Source organism: Rhincodon typus, chromosome 6 (genome assembly GCF_021869965.1).
Source record: "Rhincodon typus isolate 14 chromosome 6, sRhiTyp1.1, whole genome shotgun sequence".
NCBI classification, from domain to species: domain Eukaryota; kingdom Metazoa; phylum Chordata; class Chondrichthyes; order Orectolobiformes; family Rhincodontidae; genus Rhincodon; species Rhincodon typus.
In genome coordinates, this window is record NC_063337.1 from 94,675,653 (window position 1) to 94,687,184 (window position 11,532).

Below are 11,532 nucleotides of genomic sequence, written 5' to 3' on the forward strand. Positions count from 1 at the left end.
AGTTCTTTCGGTTTTTCCAATTTGTTCATGCTTGGCATATTTTATCTGCTCGATCAGTTTCTGTTCCCTTTCAATTTTTATTTAAAATCTCTTCGTTATTGGTTCTTGGTCTCTCCTTGTGGATCAGTCAATTATTGATGACTATCTTGTAATAATATCCTCTAGTTTTGATTGTCCCCACATTTTCTCCAGTCTATCCTAATGAACTCCTTCAGAATTTTAAGTTTCTGAATCAGGTCAACCCTTAAATCTCACTTTTCCGCAGAAAAGAGATCCTGTCTCTTCATTTTGTCCTGCTGTAAATATTACTCTCGAGACCCTGCTGTTGTCATTTCCCTTCACATGCTTGAAGTTTTTTCTCTATCTGTTACCACTTGACTTTCTAATTGAATTCCTGGCTGCAGTTACATGGACTGTAAAAGATATTGCAAAGAAAGTTGGTGGTACCAGCCTGTTGAGGTGAGATGCATTGCAGTTGCTGTTTAAGATGTTGCATGCTGATTTTTAATCCCTGTTAGATTAAAGGTGCAGAGATTAAAGAATGGATATTCCACCCGTACCCTTAACAGCGCACAATTCTCTCCTCCAACAGAGTTGAGTGAGGTGGAGATTAGACAGTGGAGAGCCAAGTTACAAGGGAGAGCAGAAACTTCATACATAGAACCTTTGAACTCCTTAATGATTGTGCTTTATTGATTGTGCAGTAAGATGAGAAGGCTTCATTTTGGGTAACATTAGCAGCATTGACCTAACCAAACTCTACCGCAAGAGGCCAAACTTCATTCTTAAATTACACAGTATTCAAGGTATAATATATTTTTTTTAATTGATGGGACGGGCAAGCCCAGCAATTGTTGTTCATCCCTAATTGCCCTTGAGAAGTTGGGGTGAACTGGCTTTTTGAACAACTGCAGTTCATGAGGTGTTAGAAAGGGAGTTTGCAGATTTGGATCCACTAACATTGATGGGACAATGTCAAAAATTGTGGTGTTTGTAATCTCAGAAATATTTGGAAAACACTGTTTAGTTCTGTTGGTAAATTGAGTTTCTTTAATATTTGTGATTTGTTGCATATATTTAGAAAATAGAAAGAGATTTGTCCATTCTCCTGTCTGTTCTGTGCCTGAATGAAGCTGTTGCAAGTGTACAGGATGAAGGATAAGCAAGCGTGGAAAGAATTCTGACTTCATTTTGTTCTTATCTTCTGGAAGAAATGGGAGTAAACATGGCCTCCTCCTCCAGAGGTCCATAGACTCACAGGTGCCAGTCTTTAGCCTTTTCGATTCATTCCACGAGACCAAGGAATGGTTAGAGACACTGGATACTGTAAAGACTGTGGGCCCTGACTATGAAGACTGTGGGCCCTGACAACATCCTAGCAATGGTACTGAAGGCTTGTGCTCCAGAACCTGCTGAGCCTATAGCCCAGCTCTTCCAACATCTCCAATACAGGCATCTACCTGACAATGTGGAAAATTGCCCAGTAACACCCTGTACCCAAAAGACAGGGCAAATCCAATCTGGCCACTTATCATCTCATCTATCTACTCTCAATCATCACAAAGTGACTGAAGATGTCATAAACAGTGATATTAAGCAGCACCTGGTTAGCAGTAATCTGCCCAATAATGCTCAGTTTGGGTTCCACCAGAGTCACTGAGCACTTGACCACCTGTAGTCCTGGTTCAAGCATGAAAAGAGCTGATTTCCAGAGGTGAGGTGAGTGAGACTGCCCTTGATATCAAGGTCTATCATGACCGAGTGTTGCATCAAGGAGGCCTAGCAAAGCTGGAGTCCGTCAGAAGCAGGCAGAAAACTCTGCTGGTTGAAGTCATACCTGGCACAAAGAAAGATGGTTGTGACAATATCCAGGTTTGGGCTAACAAGTGGCAAATAATATTTGTGCCATGCAATTGCTGGGCAATGACCATATCCAACAAGAGAAAATCTAACTTTCAATGGCATTACCATCACTGAATCTCCCACTGTCAAAATCCTGGGGATTACGACTGATCAGAAGCTGAACTGGTATAGCCGTACAAGTACCGTGGTTAAGCGAGGGGACAGAGGTTATCAATTCTGCACTGAATAATCCCTTTCCTGACTCTCAAAGCCTGCTCAGTATTTACAATGCACAAATCAGGGGTAAGATAGAATACTTCATACTTACCTGGAAGAATGGAGCCCCAACAACACTCAAGAAGCTTGACACCATCCAGGGAAAAGCAGCCTGCTTGATTGGCACCACATCCACAAGCATCCTCCACCCACACACATCCCCCCCCCAACCTTTGCAGAACAAAGTGCCCTTTCAATACTTTCTCCCAGGTCACTCCATTCATTGACTATTCTCAGAGTGTTTTATTTTCTGCCTGATGTGACTTTCTTGGCGACTGTAAAGATAACCTTCTTGACTAACACTGATGGTTTTCTATTTAGGTTTATGATCAAGAGAGCCCAAGGAAGAAATCGCTTTGGTATCAAGAACTTTAAGAAGAGATGGTTCCGACTGAGTAATCACGAGTTCACCTATCACAAGCACAAAGGTGGCCCATCACACAATTTTCCTTTCCTGACCAAGAGAGTTAATGTCATGCAAGGATAACACATTCATTGTTAGTCATGTTCCACTCCGCTATGCCTCCTAACTGTGTTACTGCCAGTTGTACATTCATCAGTTAGACTCCAATGACCATCCTGTGTTGTTGGTCAAGTGTGCATGTTTTTCAGTCTTATGATTAAGTCATTTAAACAATTTCTCACCCATCACGGACAAACTGTTCCCTAGAAACTTTCAATGTGGCCTTCCTGCTGAGAGCGAAAGATACCTACTAATAAAAATTAGCTTGCATTGTCCATCCCCTCACATGTGGACTTCACTTGCCCACAGCACCTCAACACAGCTTATTTGCCACTCCCTACTAACTCTGGTCACTTATTGACATGCGGAGTAAAGAGGTCATTAACATTAGGAAGGGGTTCAATTGGGTAGATGTAGAGAAGATGTTTCTGCTTCTAGACAAGACCAATACCACGACACATCAATACAGTATGGATAGTCACCAGTAAATCCAATGCTTTGCCCAGAGATTGGTAAGAATGTGGAACTCACCATCTCGAGGAGTGTTTGAGGTGTATATGCACCTAAGGGAAAGCTAGATAAATACATGAAGGAAAAATGAATAGAAAGATATATTAATGCTAGAATTAGATGAAGAGTGGTGAAAGGAATTTGCTTGGAGCATAAACACCAGCGTGGATCAAATGGGCTGAATGGACTATTTCTGAGCTGGATATTCATTGTAATTTGTTGTGAGTTTGATCAGTTACATTGTGATATAATGAATGAACTTAACCAGGCTTCCCAGGACCTGTGAATGACTTGGGTTTTGATTTCAATCTGTGGGCAGCAGAATAAATGAATCTTTTTCCCAATTGTCTTTTCAGGTGATCATCCTTTGTATAATATTCCAATTGAAAATATTCTTGCAGTCGAAAAACTGGAGGAAGAATCTTTCAAAATGAAAAATGTGAGTTAAATGTAATGAGATTACAGATGTTATGGAAGAATTGGTTAAAATTATGGAAAGCTGGGACAGACTGATTGTAAACAGATTGTTTCCAATCATTAAGCGGTCACCAGTGAGGGGGCCAAAAGTACAATCACATCTACTTTCTTTAAATAGCACTTCACTCATTGGAAAGCACCACAGGACACTTCATAGGACTGTAAATCAGACTAAAATTGACACTTGAACCAAAGAAGCAGAAATTGGGATGAAAAACCAAAATCTCTGCCAACAAGAGAGGTTTTAAGGGTGATCTTAAGAGACAGAGAGATAGAAAGCAAAGTGGAAAGGTTTAGGGAGGGAATTCCAAGCCTGGAATCCAGGCAGCTTAACATAGGGCATTCCTAGAATTCCTACAGTGTGGAAACAGGCCATTTGGCCCATTGAGACCACACCAACGTTCCAAAGAGCATTCCACCCAACCCCACCCCATCCCTGCATTCTCCATGTCTAATCCACCTAGCCTGCACACCCCTGGACACTGTGGGCAATTTAGCATTACCAATCCAAACCTGCACATCTTTGGACTGTGAGAGGAAATCGGAGCAACCAAAGGATATCTACGCAGACGCGGGGAGAATGTGCAAACTCCAAACCCACAGTTGCCTGAGGGTGGACTCAAACCCAGGTCCCTGGCACTGAGGCAGCAATGCTAACCACTGAACCACCATGCCAGTAGTGAGGCAATTAGACTCAGGGATATAGAATAGAATTAGAGGAAAGTAGAAATTTTGGAGAGTTGTGGGGATGCGAGAGGTATCTGAATGAGTGGAGACAAGATCGAACCATGGATGAAATTTTAATATCAGGGAAATTTTTGCACCAGTATAAGTCAGTGAGATGCCAGGTGAGCAGGACCTGAAGGAGTCCTGGGAGAAGGTCAGGACAGGGGCGAAGCTGGGAGGCCAGCCAAGAGTGCAATGGTATGGTTATGTCTCGAGATAACAAAAGCAAAGACGTTAGTTTCTGAAGCAGTTGATGGGAAGCAAGTGCAGAGCTGGAAATATTATGGACATGGAAGTAGAGGTTTTGGTTATGGAGTCAGTTTGGGGTCAGAAATTCAGCTCTGGGTCGAATAGAACACTAAGTTTGTGAACAATCTGGTTTGGCTGAAGACTGTAATCAGGTGGCAGGATGCAGACAGTGTTTAAGTAAGAAGAGGTGGGGACCGAAAATAATGTCTCCAGCCATCACCATGTTTAATTGGGAAATAATTCCAGTTAATCTAGGACTGATGTTGTTCCTCTCTTGCGGAATGGGCATTCCTAATCACAGCACAAAACCACATTCAGCCAGCTGAGTTTCAGAAAATCTAGGAATGTTACTCTCGAACATTGTTGAGCTTTTGTTCAAACCAGAGTTTAACCATTATTTTGTGATGTTTAATTCAGATGTTTCAAGTTATTCAGCCAGAAAGAGCACTGTACATTCAGGCCAACAACTGTGTGGAGGCAAAAGACTGGATCGACATCTTGACTAAAGTTAGTCAATGCAACAAGAAGCGATTGACCACGTACCATCCTTCTGCCTACCTCAATGGCCATTGGTTATGCTGTAAGACAAGTTCAGACACCGCCCCAGGCTGTACTCCTTGTACAGGGTAAGGGCAATGAACAGCACTGCAGCATCGGATAGAGAGTACTCACAGAGGGAAATGACGAGGTGCAATCCAGGATTCTCCTACCCTTCAGCTGCAAAACAAATCAAAGAATTTTCCAGTTCAGAAGGTCATTTGGCTCATTGTGACTGAGTTGTAAAGAATGATCCATGAGTTCCGTTGCCCTGCCTCACACTAAGGCTTTTCAAAGATTTTCTTTATCACATTTTTATGCAGTCTCTTCCTTGTAAAAAATATCCTGCATTCTGCTGCCCTTACTGTTTCCAGTTTAACCTTTGATATCCTATCACCTTTAGCATTTAAAATAAATTTTCCTAAACTGTTACTTTTATCTGTACAATAACTTTATACCCTCTACTTACTTACTCACGTACCAGTGGAACTAATTTTCCCATTTACTTCATCAAAACCTCTCCATCGGTCCTTTTCTAAACCTCTCTGTGCTTGAATAGAAAGAGCTCCAATTTCATTGTCTAAGTATAATACATGATGTATGAATAGAACCAGGGCCCTACAGACCCTCCGATCTGCCCTGCCATTCAAAATAATCATGGCTGATCATTGGACTTAACTTCCCCTTCCCACATTAACCCTTCATCGATTGACTCCTAAGTGCCCAATAATTTATTAGTCTCGATCTTGAAAAATACACAATGACTATCCCTTCTGCATGAAGATATTTCTTCTCATCTTAATCCGAAATGGCAAATCCTTTACCCTGAGACTCGACTCCTGGTTTTAGACACTCCGTCCATTGGAGCACCCGGCCTGTTTAGCCACTTTTCATCACTGGAGCCTCTTGGCACTGGTATAATCCCAGTGAATCTCCAGTGTGTGTGATCTCCAGGATTTTGACAGTTATTTCTAAAGTGCCCAAAAATGAACTCAGTATTCTCGTTGCAGGGGGCGAAGCTCCGTATTGGTTCAGCTTCTGATGCCCAGAATTAATTTAAATTAATTGAAAAGATGAGAATGCTGTGTGATTGAAGTGATCTTTCTGGTTCTGTGCAGTGGGCTACCAGCTAACATCCAGCTCGATGTGGATGGTGACAGGGAGACTGAGCACATATATTCACTCTACAACAACTACAGGACCAAGTTAGAGAAGCTACAAGGTGAAGTATACAAAAACTCTTGGAAGTATCATTAAAAAGAGACAAGAAGTTGAAGCTTTTTGCTTTGCACTCATCAGGACTAGGACAGGAGAAACACACTGGTGGGAAAAAATGACACCATTTTATTCAGTGTGAGAGAGGGTGCTGACTAGTTGGGCCATAGGTGGCAATGGAGGTGCAGCAAGAATGGTTAACTGTCAATCCTAATTCACAGAGCTGGCAGGTAGATTCTGATTGATCAGGGTGTTGCCATGGGAATGCAGCAAGGATTGACTGTCTCTGTGACCCCTTTTTTTAATGAAAAAGGTGAAATTAAAATACAAATTCCTTTTTGTCTACATAAAACGCAAAAATGTGTCACACTGCAGCCTTGCCAGATGATCTTAAAATGGTTTCTGGTGTAACTCTCAGCCCAGTCTGGATTATTTACTAAATGGTTTCCAGTAGCAGAACCGTACCTCATGGTGGGTACACTTTCCTGACACTTGCAAGCATGGATTGGCATGCTGTCCACTGTAAATGGTGATGTAAGTGGATGTGTTGGATATGGTCCACTAGTCACTGGGACATGCTGCCTACATACTTGGCATCACAATGGCACTGAACCTGTAATCTCCGAGTTCCTGCCACACCAGTGAACGGTTGCTCTGGGGACCATGTAGATAAGAGGTTTTAAATGGATCCCGCAACTAATCAAATCTTCATAATGTCCCTCACAAGCAATAATTGATTAAAAGCGTAAAATTAATCACTGATCCACAACCAGTTAATAATGTAAACATGAAGATGCTGTTATACAGGTAGAGCACGTTGGTCAGAATATTCTGCACAGTTCTACAAGCATATGAGAAAATGGCTGTTTCAAACAAAGAAATGTTTGATGCCAATGTAATTGCCAATGAAATGTGATGTTTTTAATTGAAAATGTGACATTGATTTCCATCGGATCCATAGGGCAAAATAGGAAATTATTAAATCACTGTTACAGAAAGAAAGTGTGTGGGGCTGTCCATCAAAGGGCATTGGGAGGGATGAGTGGAGAACAGCATGCCAAGGGATCCAAAGAAAGGGATGGCAAATGAGGTGTGATGGAAGTGGAGAGTGATCTGATAAGCAGAACAGAGAGTGGGGCTGTGAGTCTCAGGTATGGGCTGGGACTGCCTATATACCTGTGCCCTCTGGCCAGCCAGGGGGCGCTGCTCCCCTGCGTCCTGCTGGCAGAGGTCGTCTCTGGGAGAATGCTTTCGGATGGTGGCTGCAGCAGGTAGTCACGGTGGGGGCTGGAATGGGGAAGGGTGTGCTCCCTGGTACAGCATGGGGAGAGGCTGCTAAATTGGAAAGCTGGCCCTCAAGAGAGCAAGAGGTTGTGCCAAAAAAAGGGCAATTGGGTCAGATACTGTCCACTGTAAACAACACTAAAAATGAACTTGTGATGCCCAACTGAATTTCAGACCCCAGTATCTTAATAATGTTAAAGCAAACCAATGCTAAGTGGGGCATTGTTAAATATGGAGTACCGGTGGTTTTTTGGCTAATTTTTTTTTAAGTTTAGCCATTGTCTCTGCACTCGTCAAACTCTGATTTCTCAGACATTCTTGATTTCCTTTGGTAATCATGCCTACAACTGTCTGGTCCTCTACTCTGGAATTCCTTCTCTAAAATTATCCACTTCTCCTTAAGGAAGACATTCCTTGAGACCTGCCTGTTTCCCTTTCCTAATATTTCACCATGTGACTGTGTCAACTGTATCTGACAGTGCTTCTTTGAAATGCCTTGGGGACATGTTACTGTGTTCAAGATGCTGTAGAAATTCAAGTAGCTGTTCTATTTCTTAAAGTAATCAGCTCGTGTTTCCCTCATTACCAGAGGCGTGCGGCAGCAAGTCTGTGTATGATGGTCCGGAGCAGGAGGAGTATTCATCATTCATCATTGATGATCCTCAGGAGACGTATAAAGTGTCAAAGCAGATTTTAGCTGCTGTGCAAACCCTGGAATTGCAGCATGCTCAGTATACGAAGAATAAGTTCAAGAGGACCAAGTATGGCAGCCAGTAAGAGTTGCATCTTCTTCAAATTCTTCCTTCCTACACCACCCTATCCCTTCAAAAATTTGTTGAATTGGATAGGATGGGAAGAGACTATTGTGGAACATAAACAGTTGGACTGAGGGGCCTGTTACTTGGGCTGTAAACACATTCCTGCTCCCACATTGTCATCATGTGATTCATCAATCACACATGGACATCAACAGGGACGTGGATCGTGCCTTTATTTTGGGGGCGATACATGTCAACCACCTGTGAAAAGAGGGTGAGTGGGCAAGTCCCATTCCCCCCCCCTCCCCCGCATTACAGATTTCCATTACTTTTTGACTGAAGAGTTGCAGCCTGTGAAAGAACATGTAGAATCATGGAATGATAAAGATGGAAGGCATTCGTTCATTGTAACTGTTTCAGCTATTTGAAAGAGCTATCAGATTTGCCCCACTCCCATTCTCTTTTCCCATAGACCTGTTCTCCTTTTCAAGTAGTTCTCCATTTTCCTTCTAAAGGTTACTATTGAATCAGCCTGCACCACCCCAACAGGTAGCCCATTCCATGTCACCTCCAATTCCGTTGTGAATTACTTAAATCTGTGTCCTCTGGATACCAACCCTCCTGTCACTGCATGTAGTTTCTTCTTATTTACTTTATCAAACTCTTCATGAATTTGAATGCCTATTAAATCGCTACTTAACTTAACTGTAAGGGCAGTTCTCCAGACTCTTCATATAACTGAAGCCCAGCATCTCTGAAACCAATCTAGTGAATCTCCTCTGCACCTTATCATCCTTTCTAAAGGCTTTTGGTTGGAATATTGGACACAATACTCAGCTGAGATCCATCCAGTGTTTCCTAAACATTTAGCATAGCTTCCTTGTTTTTGCATTCACTGTCCCTATTTGTAAATGTCTGTACATCTTAACAGCCTCATAATCACCTATAAAGTTTAGTGAATTTAGATGGCGACTATTTCAACTGTGTGACAAACTGTACTGGCAAGTCAATTGAAACGTGCATGTTGTTTTCTTTTCCTAGGGAGCATCCAATTGGTGATAAGTCTCTTCAGTGTTACATAACTCAAAACTCAGGATCTTCAACCAATTCCGTGTGACTAACTGCCTTAAGAAAGACCTGAGGATGCCAAGAGTATTATTTTATAGCTGAAGGTGCTGGTTATTTAGCAACCACAGACTGAAAATGAGGTTTAAAGCGCAGAACATAATTCGTAAGATATGTACAGATTTGGAACATTCAACTTACACACTTTCCTTATGATCTTAACAATATCTTCACAGACAGTTAGTGTGCACTTTAGTCATTTGATGGTACCAGATGACTAGCTATTTGCCTTTTAAGGCAATTATTTTATACCTGCTTCAGGGAGCGATCAGTTCAATGATCATTGAAAGTGAACCAATCTTCAAGCAACTCCATTGTAATGCTGTGTGGATCCAAACCGAGCTGAGTATTGAAGTAAGGAAGCAATAGAATATCACCAGCTGCAAGCGCACAAGAGGGAACTCTGATATCATCATCAGACAGGAGGCCAGGACAGAGAGGGAGCTTCCTGACCTGTATCCCACCTAAGGGAGAGGTGGTGTCTGAGTCTCAGTAGAGCCTTGCAAATATACCCTTTGGACATGTCAATATCAGTTAGTATTCAGCCCACTTCCCTGGAGGGCGATAGGAGAGACATCTATTAACCGTACAATTTTCTGAATCATACCCCAAATCGCTCCTCTCCCCTCCTGGATTGAGGATTCTGTTTATAGCGAGAGGAGCCCAGTGTTGCCACAGTGTCTGATCCATCAAGCTCACGGGCATTGCTGCGTTCTACAGTTGGTGCCAGTGTATGTACGTGAGGTCTATATGCACCGTGAGTCCCGTCTCGATGATTATTGATTTGAGTCACTCAGGCTAAATCTTTTATCTGTAGTTGGAAGAAAAGACTCTGTGCCATTTCCTGTTATATTGTATGTGCAGTCTTATAAAGCCCTCAAAATTGACTATGCTGTACCAAGGGTGTAGACATGAGTGGTACTACAGTCCACCTGACACAATATAATGACTGAAGGTGCAGTGATCTTGCATTGATGCATCCCATATCAGGGCTGTGCAAAATGGAGTGTTATTCACACACAGTGGAAGAAGTCACTTGTTAGCACCATCACTAATGACAGTTATAGAGTTAGGACCCAGGCATTCTGCTGTGGCATATGTACTGACCCCATGCCTCCTGCTTCAGTTTTAACAGAAAGCAGGACTGAAATCTTCATTTGTAATCATATTTTTATCTAAAAGGATGGAAAAAGATCACAATTGTAGGTAGATCAAATTCCTTTGACGTTGCAAGGAGTTGTCCGTTATTATGTATCTGTTTTTTAATGGAAACACTGTCTTAGTGATAGAATTGGTTTATCGTGTTTTAGAAAAATTTTGAATAAATTGTAGGTAGGATTCCTGACCCGCTAAAAGGAAAATGGATTGAGAAATGTTTAATTCTGTGGAGAGTCTCCAATTGACCTGCCAGCTGAACGGACTCTCCTCCAATGCTTGCAACTTAACACTTTATCTGTGATACTAATCGGACTCCTTGCATTTTTATCTGCCAAATAAAATCACAATTTTTTAACAGCCGTCTGCTCTTGTTTTTAACACAACTGGGTGAAATATTCCAAAGGGAAAGGGGTAAATGAGAGTCTCATTAGGGAAGTACAGCAATGAAGACAAATCATGGAGTGAGAACTGCTCATCCCAGAATGGGGCACGGACTTGAGTGACATGCATCATTGAACAGTTCTGAATATCTTATGCCTTTCCTCCGAGTGAACTTCACATTTTCCAACTATAGACAATTTGAGAAAAAAGGACTTGGTTGGTGCCTGTCAGGATCTCTGAACACACTGTAGCATTTTACAGACATTTTACATAAAAGTGCTTTGGCAGTGTAGTCACTGCTGCAATACGATAACAGTGTGCACAGCAAGATCCCACAGTCAGTGGTAAGATAAATGCTCGATAATGTTTTTGTGATGCCGGCTGAAGGATAATTATGATCCAGAATGGTGGATCGACTTCCCAAACTCTTCTTTAAAACAGTGCCATGTGAGCATTTTACATCCACTTAAGGGAGGAACTGGGACCCCATTTAATATTTCATTCAAAAGACAACACCTCTGCCAGTTCAGT

At 42.0% G+C, this 11,532-nt stretch overlaps 1 protein-coding gene across 1 annotated transcript in view; it reads left to right on the forward strand.

Moving 5' to 3' along the window:
• Positions 1-10,975, forward strand: part of rasa3 (RAS p21 protein activator 3) — a 160,265-nt gene extending 149,290 nt beyond the window's left edge. Inside the window, exons 19-24 of the mRNA XM_048597795.1 lie at positions 2,440-2,546; positions 3,448-3,530; positions 4,961-5,169; positions 6,199-6,302; positions 8,169-8,352; positions 9,379-10,975. Coding sequence (XP_048453752.1) covers positions 2,440-2,546; positions 3,448-3,530; positions 4,961-5,169; positions 6,199-6,302; positions 8,169-8,352; positions 9,379-9,454 — 763 coding nt within the window. The 3' untranslated portion in view covers positions 9,455-10,975. The remainder of the gene's footprint in view (positions 1-2,439; positions 2,547-3,447; positions 3,531-4,960; positions 5,170-6,198; positions 6,303-8,168; positions 8,353-9,378) is intronic.
• The last annotated feature ends 557 nt before the right edge of the window (positions 10,976-11,532 follow it).